This window comes from Culicoides brevitarsis, chromosome 2 (assembly GCF_036172545.1).
Source record: "Culicoides brevitarsis isolate CSIRO-B50_1 chromosome 2, AGI_CSIRO_Cbre_v1, whole genome shotgun sequence".
Taxonomy (NCBI): Eukaryota; Metazoa; Arthropoda; class Insecta; order Diptera; family Ceratopogonidae; genus Culicoides; species Culicoides brevitarsis.
Window position 1 is genome coordinate 14,903,251 of NC_087086.1, and position 27,398 is coordinate 14,930,648.

At 27.3% G+C, this 27,398-nt stretch overlaps 1 protein-coding gene across 1 annotated transcript in view; it reads left to right on the forward strand.

The window, feature by feature from the left end:
• The window catches only part of LOC134828559 (homeobox protein invected), a 28,998-nt gene extending 16,113 nt beyond the window's left edge, over positions 1 to 12,885 (forward strand). The window contains exons 3-5 of the mRNA XM_063841534.1: positions 7,690 to 7,695; positions 11,703 to 11,812; positions 12,631 to 12,885. Coding sequence (XP_063697604.1) covers positions 7,690 to 7,695; positions 11,703 to 11,812; positions 12,631 to 12,885 — 371 coding nt within the window. The remainder of the gene's footprint in view (positions 1 to 7,689; positions 7,696 to 11,702; positions 11,813 to 12,630) is intronic.
• The last annotated feature ends 14,513 nt before the right edge of the window (positions 12,886 to 27,398 follow it).

The window sequence follows — 27,398 nt, forward strand, 5'->3', positions numbered from 1 at the left end:
CGTTCAACGGAGAGAAATAAAAAAATACTCTATTCAGTTTGTTTGCTTTTCGTAAATTTGATGTTTTTTATATGTACTCTGCTTCAACATACAAATCCAGATTTATCCATCATTCACTTGTACGCCGCAATGTTGAAACAACTTTCAATCCGATCAATCTGTCTGTATTTGTTTAATATTTGATTCTTTTATTAGAGTTGAGTAATAACGTGTGTTATTATTACTCATTATTGTTGTTGCGCGATGTGTTATGAGGATTAATAATAGTATTAAAAGGGAGTCAATAAACGTTAAAGCATAAATAAATACAATAGAGTGCGCGTGCTTCAAGAATTTTTACGTTTTTTTTTACATTCTTTACACGGCACGAAAATAAAATAAAAAAAAATCAAAAGTGGCGTTAACTTACTTGTCAGAAAATCAAGTTGACATCCGTGTTAAAAGATTACAAAACTTTGCCATTTTTCGTCAACTCTCTAGAAAAATTTATCCACAGCTGAAACTTCAGGCAAACGAAAAAAGGGGTGGTGAAATTTCCCCCAAGTTTCATTTTATTTCATTTTCATTTACAACTCAAGCATTTAATAGGCGTATTATTACTCTAATCTACATTGTGCCAACAACAAACATTTTCTTTTCGAATCTTACCAGAAGAAAATGTGGAGAAATAAATTTGTGTGTCTAAATTGAATAAATATAAAATGAGGAAAATATTAAAATTTATGATCTTGTTAAGTGTGGATGTTGAACAACTCACAATTTTCATGGGGGAGTGAATAGCATTTTATGCGATTATTATGGAGTGCGTATGTTTATTTAAGCGCACAGTTAATGTGGTTGAACATTCAAGATTAGCTGTGATAATATTTTATTAGATGGAAAATATGTTTTTTTTTTCTTTTTGTTTTACGACATTTTTGTTTGTAAGATTTACCTACCTGCCTTGTTTAGAAAGGTAATTAAAATGCTATAAAAAGTGTCGTATAAATTATATTTTACTCGAGTTGAGTTAATGAGTGAGCAGTGGCGTAGTTCCTGGAAATTTTGATAATGGGCTTTTTGAGGTAAGAGTTTTTAAAAGCACAATTAAATTATTTTTTTTGAATTTGAATTAATTTAAGAGTTATTTCAAGTTATATTGACAAATTGCGAAATCTTAAAATATTTTAGTAAATGAAACCTAGAGATTGTTATAAACTTGTAAATAGTAAAAACATGAGCTCTGATTGATTTTGAAGACTATGTAGTTGAAAATTCGATAGTTTTTTGGAGCTTCGTGATGATTGTGAAATAGGAATGGATAATTTGGAAGCAGTATGTATAATACTATAAGAAAATCCAAATGGAAATATCACAATAGAGAATATGCAGAACAAGAAATAACTTGTAACCCTTTAGACGCAATAATTGAGCAGTTTTCAGCAGGTCTTGCTTGCGCAAAAGCTCGTATATTACTGATCAACACTTAATTATGCCAATGTCAACTGGACCCTCTGTCTCGTAAACAGAAGGTATAAAGTTTGTTGCTCACAGTACCAGAAACTTCCCGTGTTATCAGTTATTGCAAAGTCTTTTGATGTGGTTAAAATTTAAGTAGTTGGTGTTGCTATAAGTCAGTATCATTGTTGCTATCAGCCAGTACATTGCAAAGAAGTATCATCTGTTCCAGAATTGTTTTTTTCCTAAGTTATAGGGAGATAAATGACTTTTTTAACTTTCTACCCTAAATATTTAAATAGAATAGAAAAAATTAAAAAGTTAGCTTTGTACGATTCTTAACTTTTGAATTTTTGATTTCTAATTTCTAAAGCTAAGCATCAAATATTTTAAGTTTTTTAAAGTCAAAAATGTGTTAATGACTTACCTAATAATAATTTTCCATTATTTTGTAAAAAAAAATCGTCCCCATTTCGATTCAAGTCATCTACGCCTCTGTACTTTTTCATCACCAAAATTACCCAGAAATTAGTCATTACATCAATTCAATCTCCAAGATCAGCTTCAATAGAAATCTCGCTTCGTCAGCTAAACTGATAAATTGCTTGAATAATTGCGTCTAAAGCCGTGTCACAAAATCTGAGGTATCATTGTCATGTCTAGCTAAAAATTTATTGGGAAAAATATTATTAAGCATATGATTAATGTTCGATATTATAAAAAAAAAGTTTGACTGACTTGTATATAAATACAGATTTTTTTTCCTCTCTCGCATTTTTAAACGCAAACAAACATTTTAATAGCCGTGTAAAATTGTATTTATGATAATTTATTTATATTTCATATTTATATCAATCCGGTAAGCCCGAGTTACGTACGTGCAGTCTATAGCCCTCCATTGACAAGTACATGGGAAAATATTTGAGTTTTATTTAAAAAAATACCTTATTCGATGTTTCCGCAACAACAGCAACAACGTTCATTCATCAGTTGACTCCCATTTTTCATCTCTCCGATTATTGCTGCTACTTGCTGCTATTGTGTGCTACCAACGAGCGCATAAAAAATTATTATTAATAAAAAGAAAACAATCAAAGCAGACATTAATATTATGACAATGAATCACATAATAAAGAGACACTGCGCGACCAGAAATAATAAAAAAAATTAATGATTCGGTATCGTTCAATCTGCGTTGTTGTTGTTGTCTATTTTGAGTGGGAACCAAAACCGAAAGAAAAAAAAAAGTTTGATTAAGAAATTAAATTAAAAATGAGAGAAAATTTGATTTCTTTGTAAAATCCAAAAACCACACAACGAACGAAGCTATTTTAGGCGTTGTTAAATGACAATAAAAAACAAGCACGAGCAAATAAACAAACAAACGGTTCCTAATAATATTTATATAAAATAAATAATTTATCTGTCCAAACAACATAAACAGACAAAAAAGATTAAATGTACCTTTTTTCTCCTCTATTTCTCTCTCGCGCTCGTCTCTATTTTTGGGCATGACACCTACGCCCTTTTGCTTAATGCGACATGATTGCTTGACTATTTCGGAATTTTTAATGACTTTATTTGAACCATCATCCACAACACTCTTTAATCGGCATCTAATGTGGCAGTTTAATGGTCAAGTGATGTATGGTACATCAAAGAGTGTGTGTTTTTTTTGTTCTTTGTTGTCCGTTATTGAGTTGTAGAATGAGATGAAAAGATTATTTAGTCATCAATTAAAGAGTGAAATGAACTGTAAATTTGAATAGCGATTTTTTTAAGTTAGAAAAAATTATTTTTTTAATTAAAAAAAAAATATTTTCTATTCTAAAATGTTCTAAAAATTATTTTTTTAATTTTAATTATTTTTAAATAAAAAAAAAATTAATTCAAAATTAAAAAAAAAAAATTTAAATTTAAATAATTTTTTTTTTTAATTAAAAAAATGAAAAATTTAAAAATTATTTTAATTTTAAATTTGAAATTAAAATTTAAATTATTTTTTTTCAATTTTTATTTATTCAAATTTAAAAAAAATATATTAATTTTAAATTAAATTATTTTAAATTTTTTTTTTAAATATTTTTGTTTAATTTTTAAACAGCATTAATAGCATTTATTAAATTTTCTTCAAAATATTTATGAGAAAACTAATTTTGGTTCAAAATCCATCAAAAAAAAGATTTTTCTTATAATTTTTATTCAAAAATTTACTCAAAAAATTACTTACCGATCAAAAAGTAACAGATAGACTTCAAAACTCTTCACTCAGCTACCACAAAATTCCATGAAATTCGTTAACTCCATCATATACTTTACTGATGCTCAACTGATTAAGTTATTAAGTTACCTCAACGTTGTGCATCGTACACTGAAAGCACTCCGCGTCTATTCATAAAAGTGTAAAAAAGTTCTTGAATGCTCATTCAAACGCAAAGTTGCACCACAAAATTTGTGTTATTTGTTTTTATTAGAGAACGAGAGAATTTACATCCGAAGATTCTTGAATAAATAAGACCTTCACACACATTTTTTTTTCGGCTCATCTTCAACTTGTACGTCGAGATACGCAGCAAGATGATAAAAAAAAGTTGTGTGTAAGCATGAATGAATGAATGAATCAACAAGACAAATAACAAACATATAAGCAAAATAAAATGCCGTGAACATGCTTAATTGGGCCCCCCGTACTGGAAATATACGTGTGCGGTCTTTTATTTAAAATATATATATGATGATGGAAAAAAAGAGTTGCGTTTAGTCGTTAAGAAGATGCAGTTTTTCATTTCGCGCACACACAAAAAAAAAACGGCAAGTGAATTAAGCAATTATACAAAGCGATTGCTCTAATTGCAATAGATTTAAATGATGATAGAAGAGTAAGTCCCTCATTTTTTTCTGTTTTATGAAAAAAATTGAATAGAATTGTATAAAAATCTGTATAGTGAAAGTAAAAGTTTGAGCAATTGTGGTTTTGTGGTTCGCGATCATTTTGATACGATTCTTATTATGACTGAAAGTGGCTTGATGGGATTTTAATTGATGCTGGTAATGACAACGAATGATCTAGATATCATTCTACATTGAAGGTAATTTTTTTCAAAACCAGTTTTAAAACCGGAACCTAAAATGGGACAATTCTGTTCCCTTAATTGAATTTTTATGATAAACTCTCAGAAGTTTTTTCCATTTTATTTTTGTTGTGAATTTAAGAGTTTTTTTTGCGAAAAACAATTTGTAAGAAAAATAACTGAATTAATTCCTTGGTAATTTCCTCTGCCTTCTAAAGCTTTTAGAAGCCTTAGAAACTTCTTGAGTTACTAAACTCACTTCCGAGATCACTTGGTGAAGATAAAAAATTAAAATTTAAGACAAACTTTGGACATTTTTAAAGAAAGCTAAAAAATTCATAGTATGGAAAAATTAGAAAAATGTGTTAAAGGATCTTAAATCTCATTTTGGATTTTCTAACAAAATTTTACTTTAATAAAATTTTATAAAGAAAAATTATCCTATTTTATAAAGAAGATGCCCAGAGTTTATCTTAGATTTTAACTTTCTGTGATCTCGAAATTAATTCAGTTATTTTTCTTTAAAAATATTTTTGCAAAAAAAACTCACAAATTTGCAAAAAAAAATTAAATTGAAAAAACTTCTGAGAGTTTGTCATAAAAATTCAATTAAGGGAACAAAATTGTCCCATTTTAGTTTCTTAAAATATAATTGACTTTTTACTTATTCTCAAACTTAAGCTTAAGTAAAAAGTCTATTAAGTCAAAAGATTTTTTTATTTAATTTTTTTAAGTCAAAAGTTTTTTCGGCCCTGTTTTTTGAGACCAAAAAAAATTTTCAAGGCATGGATTAAAAAAACTCACCTACAGTTTGGAAAAAGTCTCATGGTATTTTTTGCTTCTAAATCCTCATAATGGGGCGCCAGCAATTAATTAAAACAAGCTAAAAACTGTTTTATACAAAAAAAAAACTTCCAACCGTACAAATCCAATTTCCACTTTTATCAACATCCAACTACTAAACCAACTGAATTATTTGTTATAAAAAACCCACTCTATGCCAGCGAAATTGCTATGGAAATATTTTCACAATTTCATCTGTCAACTCAATTGAAATTTAATTAAATCCTTCATGTCATTATATAGTTGTAGCACGTATCAAACTTTTTTTTATGTTTTCAATAATTGCACATAACATTTCAACATTTCATCTAGCACCATATAAATTACCTTCCTTGATATAAAAATGTAATGAAAAAAAAATCCTTTCCTATATCTCCAACACTTCTTTTTTTTTTGTTCAAACAAAAAAATAAAACATCAGAGGGTGGCGAACATTTTGATTCGGTAAAAACATACGTTTACTTTATCTCTTAAGTAGGGAGTGAAGGGCGTAACTGATGCGAAATTTATTAAATTAAATGAAGTAATTTGTCCCGAAGATAGTCGTTGAGTGTCGAATTGATATCAACTTCACGGAGGGACTGTAAAATGTCACTTTTATCTACCCCTTTGCATGCTGCTCGAGATAAAAAAAATCTCGATATTTGTCACACCATTAACTGTTTATTTTTTGCGCAAGTGTCAATTGTTGTCGTCGTATCAGGTGCTTGGTTGGCTGGTTGGTCGTTCAGCTGGCAACGAAGCATGTAAATTATGATTTAACTACTCTCGTAAATATCGTGATTACGACGCAGTCATCGCAAGACTTCAAATTACCGCTTCCGACATGTTTGCTTTTGCATATTTTGTGCGATAGAGCAATTATCTTGCTAATTAAAAATGCAAGGAAATTTACAAGAAATTTTTATGCTAATCTAAATGAAGCATCTAGAAGTAAAAATAGAAGAAACATGAATTTAAAAAAATAATTCTAAAATAACCGCATTATCTCACGTATTAAAACCATCCAACCTAATTCATTCCACGTCATTAACTCCGTTTCTTATCAGGCAACGACACGCTTAATTCGAGCTCGGAATTGCGAGCGGGAAAATCGATATCATCATGCCATCACCGAGAATTTGTTGTTGGCTCGAAACACAAAATAAATTTTCAAATTTTATTACTTTATTATTTAACGCATGATCAATTTTATTTTTGGGTACGAGCGGCTTGCGAGTGAATTGTTTGTCGAAAAATTGACAAAAGAAATATTGATATCATCCATTTTCATTCAATGAGCGGCAATTCAGTTGTTGTTGCTATTATTATTGAGAACGAAATTGATTTTGCTTTCTTATAAATAAAGTAATTTTTTGGTTATTTCAAGAAATAGAAGTGAGTTGTTCACAAGTTCATAAAAGAGAAATCGAAAAATAAAAGCAAAATATTTTTTAAATAAAATAGATTTTTTTTAACAAAAAAGATTTTTTTAAATAAAAAAAAATACAGTAAAATTTAATTTTTTTTTACTTTGATTAAAATTTTTAAATAAAAATTAATTTATTTTATTTAATTTATTTTTTATAATTTATTAAATTATTAAAATTAAAATTTTTATTAAAATTTTCATTTTTCTTAAATTGATGCTTATTTGACGTTTCTAAATATTTTATTATTATTTAAAAATTTTCAAAAATCTATTTTTTTTTTAGATTATTGTTTTAGAAATTTATTATTTTTATTTTTGAATAAAAAAAAATTAAATAAATTTTAATCCTTTGAAAAAAAAATGACCTATAAAGGGTTAAACCTTATCAAAAAAAAAACATGACATTTTAATACAAAAGTGAAAATTTTTTTTTGTTTTCCATTAAAGACAAAATTTATGCCTTACAAAAAAATCCGTGACAAATTTTTCTTTAAACCCTCGGAAAAAAATCACAAAGGGTAACAACAAAAATACAGGAAGGTGAAAAACTACCTCCATTGTATGACAAAGCGACATAAAAAACTTGTAAATTGAGTCTTTGGAATTTATTGATTAAATTTTCTTGTACAATCACGACGACGGAGACGGTAATTTTCTTGTTTTTCTTTTTCAATTTCGAGGCTTTCGCAACAAAACCCAAAATCAATAACAATTTGTAGATTATCCTCGTCGTCTTGATTTTTTTTATCGGTTTCGTATGACACAACAGAATTTTATGTCTTTCTTTAGCAATTTTTTGTTTATTTATATTGCTCGGAAAAACTGACAACTTGATATCGAATACCTTTTTTTGTGTCCTTTCTATTTTTAGATATTTTTGATTCATGACTTTATTAACGTTTTTTTTGTTTTTTTTTCTCTTTGCAGGAAGAAGTAAGTAAAACCAGCCGATTTTTAACGGAATATGCATTTGTGCAGTGATAAGTACTTTTCTGTTAATTTATTTGTCTAAGTAATGATTATTATCGTCGAGTTGGCAGAAACGTGTTTGCAACAATATTTACCACTTTTAACACTAATTGACATGTAAATTGTCATACATTTAACGCATTCACACTTCCAAAGAACGTCGTTGTCGTCTCTCTTTTAATTTATCCAAAGATATTAAGTTTCACCACCGGGATTATTTTTTCCACACACATTATGAGAGTCATGAAACGAGATGCAAACTCTGATATTGGCACGAAGAAGGCAATAAACCACATTTTGACATGTGAATGATTGTTCGTTGTTATTGATATTACCTGATGGTGGTTTGGCTTGTTGGATTATTATGACATTTAGACCCGAACCAGACCGTAGTTATGAAGAGAATAGTAATCGATTTCATACTCTCGTGACAGCCTTCAGAAAATGGTTTTCAGACATCAGCTCTGTACTGTGCAAAATTTGTGTATCGTAAAGTAAAAGAATCTGCGAGATGTGAAAAAGTTTTTATACAAGTTTCTAAGGTTAAAAGGCCAAAGATAGAAGTTGATTCAAAAGCCTATAGAATTGAATACGAAGTTCATAGAGAATAGGTTAAAAACTATTGCAATCAACAAAAATTCTGAGCAGCAGCTTAAACATTTACTTTACTTATTTTAGGTTAAGTTAGGTTTGAGGATGCATCACCGCGGTCCGAAGACCTATTGTGATCATATTACTTATTTTACTTTATGCCTTGTCTCTTGTCCGAAGACTCGAGTCTGTCCTCATGTTGAGCAAAGACAGTCCACGAATTCTCGCCATCTGGTTTGTCTATTCGCAAGATCTTTCAGATCTCAGAGGTTAGTTAGTTGCCATTCACCCTCTCTGATGAAAATAAACATTTACTTGGAAAAAAAGATTTTGGCTGCCAGAACCCAAACTGTTGATGGTATCGTCCTGAACTATTGAGTGACTTTTTTGTGATAAAATATCCATATGGCGTCATCCATTAATGGCGTCGGCAAAAATAGGGCATTTTTTGACCCCCACCCCCCCCTATAATCGTAAACCGTCGAAATTCAACAACCCCCCCTAATTTACGACGTGTTTTTTAACATGACCCCCCCCCCCCCTCACTGAAAAGGAAATTTTTAGTACCAGTTCAAATTTCAATGAAAGCTCGTGAAAAATTTGAAAAAAAAAACTCAAATTAATGAAAATTTGAAAAAAAAAGATTACAAAGTCTGAAATACTTCAAAAATTATTTTAAATAATTCAAAACGAAAAATTTTTAAATCGTGAATATGGCATATTTTTACGACGTCGTACATTTCTGTTTACCCCCCTCCCCCCCTCGTAGGAATCCGACGTAAATTTGATGAACCCCATCTACTATGATTTGTCTCTGTAACGAATTCCAACCAGACAAGATTATTCACCGATTGCGAAACATCAATTTTTCACACTGCCAACGACACCATTAAAACAGCGAGAATTCTCAATTATTCACGCATTCACAATAATTTCATTAGACAAATCCAGAACGCGTCCCGTCTACAATTTCGCTGTCAATCGATATCGTCTTATCCACACAAACACTCTCTCTTATCATGCTTGTGGTGTTGATTGACTCATCTTGGCTCGATATCTATTTTCCATTGAACGTTTAAAATTAATACAGAACACTTCAAAAGTGAAACAATTTTAATTAAAATATTTCAGATTGGAAATTCAAGAGCAGTCGGATGATTTCGCACGAGCAGCGGCATCTAAAGCTGCTTATTAGAGACATTTTCTGAGCTTCTTTTGAAATATTGTACTACAAAAATTGCATATCAACATTCAGCTAGTAAAATGATACATTGAAATCAGAGGTTCACTGCTCGCGCTTTAATTTGTTCTCTGTCGTTCAATTAAAATAATCGCAAATATTTTTTAAAAACTTTTTTTTGTTTGTTTGCGTTCGTTCAGCATCGAAAAGCATTGAAGAGACATGATACAAATTTAATTAAGCTATAGAGAGAGACGAACGGAGCAGATCAAATGCGTGAATAATCGTATTTCGTTTCAATTTTAAATGGTACACGGAAGTGCTGTATAGGTACCAAACATGTGATTAAATTAAAATAATTTATATTGTTAAGCATGTGTAATTTATTTAGTTCGTAATTATCGGTGATTTAATTGCTCGGAGTCGGGTGACAAGCCGATCGTTTCTATAGAGAGGAATTTGACCTCATACCCTCATGAATTTTCATTTTGTGTCCTTTTTCTATTGAAAAATTTTAAAATTTTCTTGAATGTTCATTTTATGTTTTCTTTAACAGAAAAAGAAGGCAGAATGGGTTCCTTTGTTTTTTCAATTAAAATTCATGGAGAAAAGCGTGAAGAATTTTAACTTTTCAGTTAAATATTAAAGAAGAACAAGAATAGCTTAATAATTACTTTTGTAAAATTTTCTTTTTAAAACTGTTAAAAATTTATGTTTCGCAACTTAAATTTTTAGCAAAATAGTTTTTAACAAATTTTCGATAACATTTATTTTTTGGAAAGAAAATTTTTGAAATTTGCTAGAATTTTTATTTTTTAAATAAAAAATTTATTTTTTAAATAAAAAATTATTTTTTAAATAGAAAATTTATTTTTTAAATAAAAAAATTATTTTTTAAATAAAAAATTTATTTTTTAAATAAAAAATTTATTTTTTAAATAAAAAATTTATTTTTTAAATAAAAAAAAATTTTTAAATAAAAAATTTATATTTTAAATAGAAAATTTATTTTTTAAATAAAAAATTTATTTTTTAAATAAAAAAATTATTTTTTAAATAAAAAAATAAATAAAAATTATTTTTTTTAAATAAAAAATTTATTTTTTAAATAAAAAATTTATTTTTTAAATAAAAAAATTATTTTTTAAATAAAAAATTTATTATTTAAATAAAAAAAATAATTTTTAAATAAAAAATACTCTTTAAGTAATTTATAACTTTAAATTTTCACAGTCTACAATATTAAAATATTCTGTTCACAAAATGATTGTTATTGGTTTTATTTAGACATTTAAAGATGCTTGTTTCATCCTCCTTCAAAAATTTCTTCTCCAGTAATTGTTTCACAAGTCAAGAAAACTGTAATGTCATTATGTGGTATATTCCTACAGAGGAAAAGTTGGTTGTTGCCACTTTTTATTACTTTCGAAAGCAATTTTGTGGCAATTGAGACACCCTTTTTAAGAGCACTCATCGTCTTGATTTTCGAGAAATTTGAATATTATTTGCTTAATTTGCACGCCAAACAGCACAAAAAGCTAAAACTAAATGACTCATGTTGAAATAATTTCCATTCATTGTTCTTTAATGAATTCTTTAGGGTTGTTACAAATGATTGTTTCAGTCGCTCCCTTACTCTCTTCGCATCGGTATCAATGTCAAATGCGAGTGAGCGAGCAAAATCGTCTTAAAAACTTTGATCACTTTTAATTAGATTACACCTGTCAAGTTACTTGATATGACTCCATATATAAAATGTTAATTAAAATATTGCAGTGACAATCAGTGATCGTGCCTGTTCCAGTCAGATAATGAATGACTTGAGAGCGCATTTTTGCATATTAAAAATAAATTTAAATATGCAGGAAAAAATGTGTGATTATCAAATCAATTTGCATACTTAATGTCTCATTTTTTTTTGCTGTTGTTTCAACGTTAAGTGAGATATCTCTTTTTGCATTCACATCTAACACCTAATCATACAAGTTTTGCAAATCAGGTGTTTTCAGGTTGTTTTCGTTTGAATTATTACTTGGCAAAGTCTTAGCAGAGATGAATTTATCTAGACTGCATTTAAATAGTTTATTTAACGAAGAAAATTTAATCGAAGAAGATGTCAATTTAAATTAAAATTTATTCATGATTTATTGCTTTTGGAGAACTTCCGAGACAGTTTAATTAAATGGAAATTTTTTTTCAGGTCCACGAATGAAGAAGCCAAAGAAACCTCCTTCGGAAAAGGGAAATGTTACGCCTGAAGATAAGCGTCCTCGAACAGCTTTTAGTGGGCCTCAGTTGGCAAGACTCAAGGTAATTTTTTAAAAATAATTTTGAAGCAAATTTCAAAAATAAATTGATTTTTTGAAAATTTAAGTTAATTTTATTACCTAATTAATTTAAAATAAAAAAAAATATTTAAAAAAAAATAATTTAATTTAAAACAAATAAATTTAATTTAAATAAAATTTATTAAAATTTTGTCCCCTTTTTATTTAAAAAAATTAATAATATTTATTTAAGTTAAAAATTTTATTTAAAATGATTCAATTTTTTATTTTTTTAATTATTTTAAAATTTGAATTTAAAAGTAAAGAAAAATCAACAAAATCTCCCAAAATAAAAATTTTTAAAAAAAATAATTTTGGTATGACTTTCAAAAAAATTTTTCCAAATAGAATTTTTTTTAAAAATTTTTCAAAAAAATTATTTTCAAAAATTTTTGAGATTTTTTAATAAAATTTTGGTTAAAATATTTTATTAAATTTAATTTTAAACAATTAATTTCGAAATGTATTAAAAAAAAAATATAAATTTAAAAAATAAGATTTTTAAAAATTAAATTTAATTTAAATATTTATTTATAAATTTAATTAATTTATTTTTAAAGTAAATCTTTTCAATTTTTTAAAAATATTTTTTTTAAATTATAAAAATATTATTTTCAAAATTTTTTGAGACTTTTTTGGTTTAATTAATTTTGATTAAATTATTTTAATTTAAAAATTTTTTTTAATTAAAATTTTAAATAAATATTTTTCATTTTTAAACATTTTAAACATGAATTACAAAATTAAAATAAATTATTAAAAAAAAAATAAATTAAATTCCAATAATTTTTTTCATTACAGCATGAATTCGCTGAAAACCGCTACCTAACTGAGCGCCGGCGACAAGCTCTATCCGCCGAACTCGGTCTCAACGAGGCTCAAATAAAAATTTGGTTCCAAAACAAACGCGCCAAAATCAAAAAATCCACTGGCCATAAAAACCCTCTTGCCTTGCAACTCATGGCGCAGGGTCTGTACAACCATTCTACCGTACCTCTAACACAGGAAGAGGAGGAGCTGCAAGAACTGCAGGCGGCAGCGGCTGGTAATGCGTAGAAACTAACATTAATCAATTGAATAATAAAATCATAAATTAATGAATCAATACTTAGCTAAAAAAAAAAAACGAACTGATTTAATTTAAAATTTCTTTTGTCTCTTTTTTAATTGTTCCACTGTAAAAATAATAAAAAAAAAATCGTATAATGACAGATATTTTATTATTTATTTCCTATCGATAAACAAAAAATTATTGAATTTACTCATGTATTGTAATTAAGAAAGAGTGTTAAGATTATATTAAAGAAAAAAAAATTATAATAATAAATTAAAGTGCTGTGATATAAATCATTGAGAAATATAAATAAAATACAATTAAAATTAGAACTCTTGCGTTGTTATTATTGTTATGAATATTTTCAAACAAAGCCAAAAAGTAAGTACGTGTCTATTTTGTGTATCGAAAAGCACGCCCAGCACATTTGCACACACCAAAAAGTAATTATGATCGCTCGACAACGACGCTTGTTCGCAGCTTGGACCGAATTTTTAAGTAAATAAATTACCGTTTGTAGGAGTTGGATGTAAATTAAATGCATAAATTTTCCCATTAAAGTGGTTCAACTATTTAAATGACTCTTTTAATGTGCTGTGTGTGCCTCCAAGTTAGTAACAGGACACATTTTTCGCAAGTAGAGAAATGGCATAAAATTAAATGGACAATGAGGAATTTTAATGAAGGGTAAGTTTTTATTTTCTTGTTTTTGGCGCTTTGAGAATTCTACCAGTTTTTTGTAAAATTTATAATGAGAGAAATTGAAATTTATCGGCCAGGTAACGTAAATATGCGGCGCGTTATTTCTCATAAAACACATAAAAAAATTATACAAATACAGATAAAGCTCATAAAAAAAACTTAAATGTCATTTAACCTAATCCGGATAATTGCTACAGCTTGAAAACATTTTTTTTTTCTCTCTTTTGATACATTTTATTTCACTTTTTTATTATTATTTCAAAATAAATCTTACATTTATGTATTCCAGTTAATAAATAATTTTCCACATCATCCCATAAATGGTAGCTTTTATCTAGCGGCTCGACTTGGCTCAACTCTATTACTATTCAGATTCCTAATTGAATTGAATTAATTTGTATGCGGATTATTGTAGATCAAAATGCAAAAGAAATGTATTAGTTACGATTATGTATCTCTAAATTGCGCTCTCACAAAAAAATATATGACTTTGTGGCACATTTCAAGTAGTTATAAATTTGTAATATAAAGAAAATATCATGATTAATTGGTTAATTATGCAATCAAATTCAGGGATTATTGATTGGCTTTTAGCTTTCGACAATAATTGATAGGTTTAACTTCAAAATTTTATATTGAAAACCACTGAAAGCTTAGTTTGGAATCAGACCATAAATCTCAAAAAGTGCTACAAAGAATCGCTAAAGTGACAGCTTTTGGACATAAATTCATATATAATGAAGAAATAAATTCACCTACGCAATTTTTGTGCAGGATGAACAAAATAAGTGCTTCTAATATTTGTAAGAAGAATTTTTTGAACAAACAAAGGATTTTTTTTAATAATATATTCAAGGCAAGGAAATGAAAATATTATTCATTTAACAAAATAAAAAAAGTTCACCAATAAAATTTATTAATACAATTTATCAGATTTAAACAAAAATGGTGCAACAATAATAATAACAATATCTTTAGCTTTAGCTTGTGCATTTATATTAAATTATAATATTTACGCGCTTCGATTATAACAATTATATGGGAAATAAAATGAAACGTTATACTTATTTATTCGTTGAACGAATGTATGTGTTTGTGTTAAGTGAATAATATTAAATTAAATATATAAATATAATAAAATGAAGTGCGCGGCAATGTTTTATTGTAACGCACTAATTGTAATCCAAACATGGAGAAACATTGAATTTTATATTATTTTCTACAGTTATCGACATATTATAATTCAGAATATATTTATTAAAAGTGTCTAAAAACAACTCTTTACACTAATTTATTTTGTTGCGATACAAACTTGCAACAATTTCTTCATTTCCTTTTAAAAATTTTTGTTTGTATGATTTTTATGATGTATTTAAAACAAGATTTAAGCACGAAGGAATATATTATTATGATAATTTTTTACAATAACGCTGTGGAAAATTGATTTTGTATTATTATTATTAATATTAATTAAGTTAAATACAAATAAATGGATAACTGTGTCTTGGGTACACTGTTAAAAAATGTTTGTGAGAAATTTTGTAACTGCCCATTGTCGTCTTTTGACTTTCTTATTTTTTTCAATTTTGATTAAAATAAGAACAATTTTCCACTTTTATGTTTTTTTTTTCAAATATTTTTAGTTTAGAGAAAAAGCTGATTTGGAATTTATTTTGCAAAATTATTTCTAAAATGTCAAATCTTTACTTATTTTTTTCTATAGCCCAAAATTTGAAATGTAAGTGGACTAATAAGTTTATTACTGTGTACAATGAAAAGAATAAATTTTACAATTCTCAGTTTTTTCAAAATATCTGACAAAAGCGTATCCTTAGGTTTATTAATTTGAAAAATTTAAATTTGAAATTTTATGAAGAACTGTTACTGTTAAGATTACAAACTTATTATCGTTGATTTCTTCAATGACTTCAAAAGGGTCAACTTATAAATCTTCTAATCTTCCATGTAATAAAAAAAAGAGAGAGATGCGTCCCAAATCTTCTTTACCAAAGGTCGCTGGTAAGTCAAAGGCTTTGTGTTGCTTAATTAAACTTCTTTATTGTGTTTCACTGTATAAAGGCTGGATTCAAAATTTTAGCGTCGTTTATGATTAACTACAATCTTTACAGTCACTATGGAGAATCCTTCCTAAGACACTTCTATTAATATAAATGCTTGGGCTTGCTGTATGGGTCTATCGGACATATTATCGACTGTAATTTTAGACTGTTTTGTTCGAAACTCAGTTTTGTTTTTCAGATGATTGACAATCCTCGATTGTAGTTCGAGCTACATAGAAATAAATTGCTATACGAAACTTATCATATTATCATCAAAGTTAATTAAATGTTTTTACAAATGTTAGAATATTGCTTCTGCTGAAAAGGTTAAAATTAATTAAGACTAATTAAAAATTCTACAGTTTCAAAAAAAGTCAATTAAGTTTCCATAAAACTTTACTTACCTCACAAAAGTTCAAATATTTAGCCTCTCATAATTTTTTTACAGTGTAATCGACAATTTTCTTTCGCTCTCCAATTTTATGTGAGATCGTTAAATACATTATTCTCCCGAACAAAAAGATCGATCGTTATATCCGTAACTAAAGGACTTCCTTCCTCTCTTTTTGCCAAGGACCAAAAATATTGCAAAAAAGTCCTTTCATCAATCTTCAATCGTCATTGTTGTTAATCAAAATCAATCACAACACCTCTTTCTCCTGTGCAAAATACAACAAAGTCCATTGATCCATTTCACCATGACAACTCTGTCTCCCGTATCTGTACCGTGCCACAGAAATCATTGTGCAGAAATACAAACATTAAGTCGTATTATATGTCTACTTTAAAATGTTACCGATATATTGCATGATTTTTTTATTTATTATTTAACTGCGAAAACTTCGTGTGTGGTCTCTGACTTGAGATCTATAGTCGCTTTCACACAAGATATTTTGCTCAATAAAATTTTTACTATTATAGAACTAACTAGTTTGTAAACATTTTAATAGTAGTAAATACGCTAAACTCACAACAAGCTGCGAATGGAAGAAAGGAGAAGAACTAAACTCTTTTCAAAAAATGTACGGCAAAAATCTCCCTCGAAATCGACTATAATTCCCATTCGTAAAAGAAATATCTGCTAATGTTCATATATATTAGCCATTTGACATGCAGATGAGATATTATTATTATTAATGCTTTTTTTTTTGTTTGTTACCGTGAGATGAAAATAATAATAATAATAAAATTGTTGAGGTAAGGTAGTTAATTTATCAATAAAACGTTGTTTCGCAAAATCAATTTTCGGAACGAAACGAAGATCGAGACAAAGATGAGACGAGTACTTATTACTTATAACTCACTTATATGATTCAATTATACAAAAAAAATAACTTTTTCATGAATGAGTAATAATATCTGCCAATAATATTGATTTCTTTATTGTCACTTACGTAGAGAAGGGAATATTTAACTGAATTTCCAGATGTTCCTTGTCTCACCACAATTAAAGCTGTCATTTGGACATCATATAATTAACCATCAATGAAAGACTTTTAAACTGTATCGTGTGTGTGTTGGAGGATGAAAGTGTGTGGTATTTAAATGAATTCAATTTAATACTTAATATTACAATTGACTGGCATCAATTATTTATTGGAGACAACTGGTTTGAATCTAATATATTTATTGTGACAGCAATTGAAGAGAATTTGGTATCTCCATAATAATTTTCATTAAATCTGATTAAATTTTAATGACTAATTATGAAATTAAACATATTTAGTTGTTTGAGTTGATGGAGTGGATTTATTTTTCAATTTTCTCACAGTTTTTCCATCTGAGGTTTTTCAAATTAATTTTCAAAAAAAAAAGTTAATGATACTTTTTTTTTATTTAGTGCTTTAAGAACCTTGGGAACTCTATTAGTTTTATTCGAAAGCTAAGGTTTAATTTTTAGATGACTTTCAAAATCATTAAAGCCTAATGGGTCTCAGATTGTTTTTGTTTATAAGTCTTTCAAGGATTCAAAAATCTACCAAATGGTCGAAAAAGGAATCAAATTATCCTCTTAAGCGGTCACATTTACCCCATTGGAGTTAATATGAGCCCTTAAGAATCTCAGTGGGACGAAATTACCTTTTTTTTAAGGCCCTGGGGTCTTGAAAATAAGGCCCTCAAGTTTTTACATGGAGAAACTCCGAAATTTTAATTTTTTTTGGAAACATTTTTTTTTTCATTTTTTTTATTTTTCAAAAAAATAAAAATTTCGGAATTTCTTCATGTAAAAGTTTGAGGGCCTTATTTTCAGGACCACAGGGTCTTAAAAAAAGGTTATTTTTCGAAGAACTTTCAATTGGGGCATCTTCAATTCGACTTCTTTGTACCAAGTTGTGTTCCATTAGTTCATAAATTCATCCAAAACTGCCATATAAAGTTATTCAAGAGCTCCTTAAGGTCTAAAAAGTTCAAAAATCGACATTCGATCTTCTCAGACCTCAAAAAGTTCTTTTAAAAGAATTTTGGATGAATTTAAGAACTAAAGGAACTCAGCTTTGTACAAAGAAGTCGAATTAAAGATGCCCTAATTAAAAGTTCTTGAAGTCTTTGAATCCTTGAAAGAGTTATAAACTGAAAGTTTCTCTTATATTTCAAAACTAAATCTCAAAATATACTTACCAGACAGACCATTTGCAAATCGCCCATCTTCCACATTTTCATTAAAACTGCTGTAGAAAAAAGTTAATTGGCCATAAGATTTTCCGTTTTAATGTAGCAAACTCCATCCACTAATTACTGAGCAATAAATCATCTGTAAATGCTTTCTTACACTCGAAACGAGAAAAAAATGAACACAAAAATTAATGGAATGGTGTCATTTATTTCCCCATCATCATCATAGAAAATTGTCATCAAAGTTAAATTTTTCTTTTTCTTCGAGTTTTTAAAATCGAGACCGAACAATAAAAGCGTATGCGACAACTGACAAACGAATAAGTGAAACATTTATTATTAGATCAAAGAGAAAAACTTACCCGAAAAATTTATCCATGAAACTGTTTTTTGTATTAATGAGTAAGAAGCACGAGCACGATAAATACATCATTTTTCGTTGATTGTGCCATATTGCGCAGATCGTAGTTGTTTGTACTTTGAAATCACTTTTAAATTGGTGCAAATTTAATTAATGTACGCAATTTAATGATGTTGATGATGCTGTTGATGAGTCTGTGGTGTGAAATAAATAAGATCGTTTATATCGTTAATTAGTTTCCTTTTAGTTTTTTTTTGCGTTTATTGCAAGTGTTCAAGTGGCAAAACACATGATGATGAGAACGACGAGAGACGGAACGAACGCAGAGGGAGAAAAAAATCAAAAGAAACATGCAACGGAATAAAATTGTTAAAGAACAAACAAGACAAGCTGTTAATTAGGGACCACCAATTTGACTGTTAGTTGTAGTTTTGCTACAAATTTCCATAATTTTAGTTTTTCTTCAATTTTTCAGATGATGGAAAAATTATTTTTTAATTAAAATTTCTATTTTTGAACTTTTGATCCCTCATCTGTCAATACAATATTTTAGTTTTGTTTACAAATTTATTTTTAGTTGAAATAAAAATCAACAACCTCGAGCATCAACTGCAATTTGAAAGCCAAAGTCAACCACTCTGTGAGTTTCTTTATGTGCAACCGAAACAAAAAACATTAAAAATGCCAAAAGATCAACCGCAATTAACACATTTGCGCAAGAACACACACATCGCTTCTATTTGGGTGTCATATTTCTAAGTCTTTCGCATCAATTAATTTCTTGATTCATATCACACTTTAATTTAATGCAATATACTCGGAACAAGGAACACCGAAAATGACACAAAGTTTAATCATAAATCTTTATTTTCATGTTTTTCTTCGTTTTTCTTTCGTTTGCTCAATCTCCAGAATGTCTGTTCGTGTATTTGCTCATAAAAATCGTCTTGGTTCTTTTTGTGAAGTTTAAATCAGTGATGGTAAAAAATTTAAAAAAAAATCTCGTCCTTTCAGTAATTATTAATTTTTTTTCAGAAAATGTGCAATTTTTAATTTTTTTTACTTAAAAATGTGTAAATTAATAAATTTATTTTACTTAAAAATTAAATTTTAAAATTTTTAATTTAAAAAAATAAATAATTAAAATAATTTATCATTTTTAATTTAAAAATAAAATTTTTTTTTAAAAAATTAAATTTTAAATTTTTTTAATTAAAAAAAAAAATAAATAATTAAAATAATTTATTATTTTTTACATTTGATCAATTTAATAAAAAAATGAAATTCATTAAAAAAAATTAATTTTATAATTTAAAAATTCTATACAACAAATTTTTTTTAAAAAAACTTTACGATAAATTAATTTAATTTAAAATCAAAATAAAAAAAAAATTAATTTATTATTTTAGAAAAAAAAAATTATTAAAAAAAAGGTTGAAATAATTAAATTTATTTTTTTTTAAATATTTTAAAAAATCTACTCACATTCCATCACTGAAAACCTCCGATCATGCCTCGCAAAATTAACTTCGCGATACCATCTGCTCTTGATTCCGCTACCGTTGATGATGATGACGACTACGATCATTCGTAGTTGATAAGCCGGTGCATTTTATTTGATGCTGAAGCTTGTGAAATTTGATACAATTGTGACGCACAGCTTACGGCACTCCTCTCAATCTCTCTTTTTGGCAGAAAGTTGGCTAAAATTCTTAAAATTTAAGTAAATGTATGACAAAATATTTGCGGTATTTATTAAATTTGATTAAGAATGTTCGTTGTTGTTCTCTCTTTTTTTGTTGTTTACAAGAAATCATCAAAAGCCTTAGGGCTTTTGAAATATTTTACACGACAAATGTCTCATTTAAAGTGGTTTAAAATTAATTAATTTAATGTTTCACTAGAATTAAGATACACTTTTTTAACTCGTGTGTATGGAATTTTTTCGATCATAATTTTTTACTTTTTATGAGAAGATATTTATCTTTGGCTCACAAAAACCTTCCTCATTTTTTAATGAAATTTTTAAACTAATTGAGAATTAATTGCTAATTTTTTAGCAAAATAAGAAAAATAATTTTAAATTAAAACTATTAAAATTTTTTTAGAAGCTTCTAGCTAAAATTTTTATAAAATCACGGACAGACAAATTTATAAGTTCAAAGAAGTTTCTTTTTTTTTCTTATAAAATCTATGTCATAAAACAATTTTTTAATGTTTTTAATTAACCTTTTCATGTATAAACATCACCTCGTCATACCTGAAGGTCGTTAAATAAAATTCTAAAGAATCGCTTATGAGATAATTTTGTGTATAGATGAATTTCGGCAATAAAAGAAATGATTGACTGATGACTTCATAAGCAACATTGTTCCGTGAATGACGTTCGTGGAATGGAATGGCTCTAAAGTTATTTTTTATTTCGTTTTTTCATGCGATAAAAAAAAACTCTCGAGATAAGAAATCAACTAAAAAAGGGTTAATGACAACTATTACCTGCATTCCACACCTAATTCCAACCGCTGCCCTGATTAACTTCTAGTTCCGATAATCTAATTAATTTCCGACAATTCTTTTCATTTACAAGGACCGAAAGGAAAAAACGAGGGAAAACGGACATTAATTTTATTCGTAATTATCTGGAATCATGATTTGCCTTATCCACTTTTCCATTTCGAAATACACGAAAAAAAGAGGTAAAAATATTTGTTCGGTCAGCCACATCACTCAAGTATAATCATCAAAGCAATCAAAACTGAAGAAAATTGGAAAGCCCGCCTATTTATTATTATAACATTACTATACCTTTTGGCCTTATGGTAAGTTACTTTGATTTGCGTGCAGTAGGCAATAAACATGAACGCTTTAATTTAATTACTTTAACACCCTTCCATGTTTTTGTGAAACGCGCGCGCGGACTTGAAATGCGGATGACTTGACGTTGCTTACGGTGCTATTTCCATAAACAATGCAAGGTGATACGTCAAAATGTCTAGATCGTACGGTTTGTGAGTCCTGTCCGATTGTTTCGTAACGACCAATTTTCTGAAACGAGAGTCCGTTCGATTAACGAAATTAATGATTTCTTTTCTATATGATTTTTATTGATTGGAGATTTTGTCGTGCGATAATTAATTTCCGTCACAAGTGCTTGTGACCTGTTCTAGATCCGATTTGAGTATTTTAGTTGATAGATGTGTGACACGCATATTATATTGACCAAGCCTTTCAACAATTTCCATAAAATAAAGGCTTGAACGCATTTTTGTCATCAATTAAATAATTTATATAATGAATTAAATTGCATTTTGTTGATCGTATCACACATCACTTCAAATATTTATGATGTGAAAAGTTCATGTCTCTCGCAAACTAAAAAAATTTGCGAGTAATTACTTGATTTCATTAAATTAATTAATTTTTATTTTATATTGTTTGAAATCGAAATTTTAAGTAATTTATAAAAAACGGCAAATAAATATTAGAAACGTACCTATTGGATATTAACATATAAAATGTTGATAATAAAAAAAAAATTGAAAAAAGTCGGATTTTGGATTAAGAGATAAAGTTTTAAATGCCTTATCCAAATACTCCAAGTTTCAAAAATTTTTTACGTGAATTTCATAAATATAATTAGCTCCTTGTAAGTCCGAATTATTTTATAATTCATAGAAATTTTGTGCTTTCTTATATCTCTTCATTTTATAGGTTTAACTTCCTGTCTCAGACCCTTAAAAAGCAATTAGTCGTCAACCTAGAATGGGCTTCTCTTCTTGCGAGGAAGAATCTCGATAGTACAGTGAGCATCATCTTCAGTTCTTTCAAGAACGAGTCCCATTCGCATTGAGGATCTCCCGCCGCTACCAATGGCAATAACAATCTTACTGAATCTTTGGCCCTTCACCCTTGGTTAGGTTCCAAATTTGCTTCATATTTGGTATTTGGTGAGTTATGTCACATAACTTACATTATTGACTTTCGTAGAGGAATCTAGAAATGTTTAGAAGTTTCAACCGATTCATATTATTTTTTGTCTGTTTATCTTAATTTTCTTATAGAATTATCCGTATGTTGTTTGATATGATTTGAGATACTAAAAGCAATAACATTTAATGCAAAGTGTATTCTGCCAAATTGAAACTCATCATTCGTTATAAATTTATCAAAGCTTTTGATTCCGGAACAACAGCTTATCTTGTATTGTATAATCTTATCCTAAAGAGCAAAAAAAAATATTTTCAAATCACTGAAGAAAATTTAAAAAAAAATACTTATATACTTACCTCGCACCATGTCTCCTAAAATTTTCCTTGCTGCGAAACACCAACTCTTCACAAATCACTAAAAATAGCAGAAACTTTATTAATTCAATCTACTCTCAGTTATGCGCTCAGATTATCTGTTCAATATTAGGCAATTAATTGCACGAGAGTGCAAGTGAAAAAAAAACCTACAAATGTCTACAAATGACGCAAAAAATTATGGAAAAATCATGTGTTGTGAATGAATGTGCATGTCAATCGAGGTTGAATTCTTGCGTTAAACGATTGAGTTGAATAACAAATTAATTTTCACAAATGTCATTAATATATATGATGATGATGATGAAAAAAAACTGCAACTACATTATCGCTCGTCATGATCTGGTCTCTCTCAAGTTAATTGTAAATAAATAAAATGTAGAGATTTCCATTTTTGTTTGAGACACAGATCGATAGAGCTTGAAGTGACGATTGAAATTGAATTGAGAGACGGGGAAAAAATATATGCAATGAATAATAATGAAGATGATGATGTGATACAAAGTAATCTAACGTAAAATCTGACAAATAATTATCATAATTAAAGTAGCAGTACTTACCAACGTTGCATGATGACGATGTGCAATCAAGGTGAATGTCCAAGTGATGAGTCATGAATTCAAAATTTCTGCGGCTCTGCCATAAACAATAATTAATCTGCCGGAGATAAGAAGTCCACGCATTGCGGCTGAGGCTCGGCAAAGTGTGAGAGACACGGTTTTTATGTTTTTTATCAAGCGACATTGATTGCGAGTGTAACTTTTTTTCTTGCTCTTACAAAACTTTTGCGAATAAATAATATTAAAAGGCATAAAAATAATAAAAACGATACCACTTCTTCATTTCTTTCTCTTCGCCAATTCTGCATCATATACCGTCGACGTGCACGATGTACTTCTCTTAATTTCTTTCTTCTTTCACAACTTTATCGCATTTATATAAATATACATTTAACACAATATTGTATATGGTGCACCGTATAGAGCTCATTTGCCGGCTCGTTTTGCACATCAAGATACTTTGCTGCTGCTGTTGTTGTTATTGCTCTTGCTTATAGTTAGTTACAACAACAACAAGTACACGACACATATAACATAAGTAACTACAACAAGGTAGACCACCCAAGTAGTTTCGGTTGTTACACAAGCAAGAGCGAGAGCGAGAGAGATGAAGACGAAGCAAAACGAAGAAAGGATTAACGATTGACTCTTCTCGTTGTCCACGTACGTTCAACACTCACTAATGTTTCTATCTTGCAGCATTTTGCGATAGTTGATACATGCGCGGCTGGATTGACTATGTACTTAAGTAATTTAAATGTACTTATTTTTTATGCATTAAATGATGAATATTCTTGTCCAGGAATGTTCAGCTAGGGGACACGACACTTGAAACTGTCTTGACTTGAGATGCCGAGTTGAAAAACGATTAAGATCACATCGATACTTGATTGAATTAGATTGAAATGTACTTTTTCTTACTGGAGTCTGGAAAACTTAAGGCAACATTTAAGGCTGTCAGTATAGAGATTACAAATAATTTACTTATCTACTTGTGTTTTTGTGCTTGTTTATTTAGAAGAAGTAATTATTTTAGAGTTTTGCGTGTTTCATTTAAAATAGAAAATAGATTTGTTCGAGAGTTCATAAGAATTTTATACTCCAATCTATAAATTTACGAGGATAGATAAAAATGGATAAAATAAAAGCATTAGAAATATTCTTAATATTTTTTCCTAAATTAAAGTATTGTTTGTTTAATTTTAATAAAAATATTTCACTTTTTACAAAATTTATGATACTAACAAAATTTTTCGTATGATCATGATTTAAAGATTTTTTGTCAAGTTAAATTCATTATTTTTTTAATTATATAAATGTATATTTTTCTTTATAAATTTTTCACAAATCAAATCAATTTTCACTAAAAAAAATCTAAAAAATATAAAACTTTAGACTCTGGCACTAATTTTTACTGATAGTAAAATTGTAACAATTTTTTAAATAAGATTTGCGAAAATTAAATTAATTTTTTTTTAATTTTAAAAATTTATTAAATTTTCATAAATATTTATATAAATATTACAAAAAAGTTATAAAATTAAAAAATGCTAATTTTAAAAAAAAATACTTTTGCTTTTGTTTTTATTATTTTTGAAAAAATATAAAAAAATGTAAATTACTAAAAATAAAAATTTATTTATACAATAAATAAATATGGAAAAAACAAAAATTAGTGTTCTCCCTATTTTGTTACGTAAAAATATTTAAATTTTATGAAAAATTTTGTAAAGAAAAATTTTTAAAAAATGGGGAAACTTTAAAATTTAAAAATTATTTTTGATAAAATATTAAATATGTATAAAATTGAAAAAAATTTTTTGAACAAAAGTTTTGAGATTTTAAAAAGAAAAATTATTTTTTAAATAATCTAAATTAATTAAATCTTATAGTAAATATAAAAAATAATTGGTGGGAAAAATTTGGTTCCTTAAAAAATGAAAATCTATTTTTTTAAAATTATTTGTTTAAAATTTGCAAAATTTTATAATTCATTGGCTAAAAATAATTTAATGTTATAAAAAAATAATTTTTTCTTTAAAAAAAAATTTTTTGTTTAGTATGTTGCACCGCCACATGTGCCGAAATAAAAAAAATAAATAAATAGTAAATAATAAAATGTAAATAATTTTGTTACGCAAAAAATCAAATTTTTATACCCAGATCTCAAGTTTTTAAAAATATGTTTCTTTTGGCTAAATTTTGTTGGAAAAAAAAAACTATATTTTACATAGAAAAACTTGAAGAAAACTGAGAAAATCTAAAAAATTAAAATTATAAATTTAAAAAATACCTTTTCCTTGAAATTTAAATTGATTTAATTATAAATTTATTTTTGCTTTGAAATACAAAAATATCAACAGGTAGAACAAAATCTCCTGGTCCTCAAACTTTTCATTAATTTCAAAGCAAATTCTTCAAAAAATCCCATAAAATAAAAAAAAAATTTCCAACTCATTCACTTACCTTTTCTTTTAGAATCCAATCCAACATATGTCCCGACAACTCCTTTCAAAATAATCATTACTCATACCTCTTTTCTTTTTAAATGTTATTATTATCAGTAAGTATTTATTGTTTTCCAAAGAACAAAATTAATTTTACCAAACAATACCCCTGAAAGCCTAAATGGAAGCAACACCATAATGATAATGATAATAATAATGATGAATCATCATCACAAAAATTACCTCCGATAATTTATATACTTACTGTAATTATTTCTTATTTAATTAAGCCTCATTTAAAATATTTTTTTCCGAAGAACAAAAAATTATGAATTTTTTTTTCGCATGATTCATTTGCATATTTTTTATTACTTTGTATTTTTTCTCGATACATAATAATAATATAATATACAGGTAGTTTTTTTTTGTTTAAAATTTACTTTTACAATATTAATTACATATTTGTACATTTTTGACTTGCTATATATATTAAAGAATATTTATTTATATATTTATTTAATAATATAATGTATTCTACTATCTAGAGTCTTTTTTGCTAATGATATTGTTAAATACCTCTTAATTATTAATACTTCTTTTTCTTCTTTTTTTATAATAATTTATTATTTTTTTTCAATGTTTTTATTTATAGGCAACAATTTTTCTTGTTTCGTATTCGTCCATTGTTGTTTTTTTATTTATTTTTTTTCTTTAGCATCATTTTATACGCTTATTTTTTTATCACATGATGATGACGCTACTTTTCTAGTGTGTTCTAGTGTTTCGTCGTCCAATTATTTAATTACTTTATATATGTTAAATACATAAAATAGCGCTGCTGATCCATTTCTGCGTTATTTGTTATTAAAATGATGAGGATGATTATGATAATTATTAAATTAAATGTACTTGCATGACATGCGAACGCGCGTTGTTTGCTGCTTTTGCACAGAGATAATTGAATTATTTTCTATAATTAATAGTCATTATATGTATTATCATAAACATCATATCTATTAAAATTTGTAATGAGCTTGCACGGCGACGACAAGAACATCGTCCGCGAACTCGGGCGCAAAAGAACGGGAAAAATGTCTTCTAATACATTTAAATAAAGTATGTAATGATATAATTTTCCTCTTGCAACGTGCACTTTGGAGCATGTAACAAACTAGCTCGCAGATAATAAAGCATGACCATATTAATAACATAATTAAGTGTTCTTTTTTTCATTAATAAGCATATCATATCAAGAGCGCAAGAAGTGTGTTAATTATATAAATTTGAAATTATTATTGCACCAGTTAGTCTGTCTAAGCAAGAGACCAACTTTTTTTTCTAAATCTACCGTTTAAATCTAATATTCACTGGAATGTTTGTCATTTTTTTGTAAACTTATTTACATTTGAATGCAATTCAATTTTTTTTTTTTTTGTTAAAATAAAACTTAAACTAATACATACACTTT